The 409-nt window shown below is 42.1% G+C and overlaps 1 protein-coding gene across 1 annotated transcript in view; it reads left to right on the top strand.

Annotated features, from left to right (window-relative positions):
• The window catches only part of LOC119589186 (formin-like protein 7), a 120422-nt gene extending 120132 nt beyond the window's left edge, over positions 1-290 (top strand). The window contains exon 3 of the mRNA XM_037937783.1: positions 59-290. Coding sequence (XP_037793711.1) covers positions 59-265 — 207 coding nt within the window. The 3' untranslated portion in view covers positions 266-290. The remainder of the gene's footprint in view (positions 1-58) is intronic.
• The last annotated feature ends 119 nt before the right edge of the window (positions 291-409 follow it).

Raw genomic sequence — 409 nt, 5'->3', positions numbered from 1 at the left:
TGATCATTCGGCCAATACCATAAAATTCATATTAACCGAGTCTTCATCTCATCCACAGGGCTTGGTGGAACTGGTGCAGACTTTACAAGATGCTATGGCTGTCGAACAGCAAACATTCGACAGCCTAACACAGCAGCTGGAACTAGTCACTGACCCCCTTCAACAGCAAAGGCTATCTGCTGCTCTGTGTACTTCCCAAACGAGACTGGCGAGGCTCTGCTCCAGAAATATGAGATGTTTCACACAGGTAAGTGCCGGAGTGTAGTGTAGTCTTATATTTATTATCTTATTTCCGCGTAAATGGTCACTTGGGTTTTTGCAACGAAATGCGTGTTGTCTAGGTGCGTTATTTACTGTTTTTATTGTATCCTTATATTGGTGTTTCTAAATGTAATCTTAAGTTAGAGTA

This window comes from Penaeus monodon, chromosome 25 (assembly GCF_015228065.2).
Source record: "Penaeus monodon isolate SGIC_2016 chromosome 25, NSTDA_Pmon_1, whole genome shotgun sequence".
NCBI lineage: Eukaryota > Metazoa > Arthropoda > Malacostraca > Decapoda > Penaeidae > Penaeus > Penaeus monodon.
This window is presented reverse-complemented; position numbering and strand designations above follow the sequence as displayed.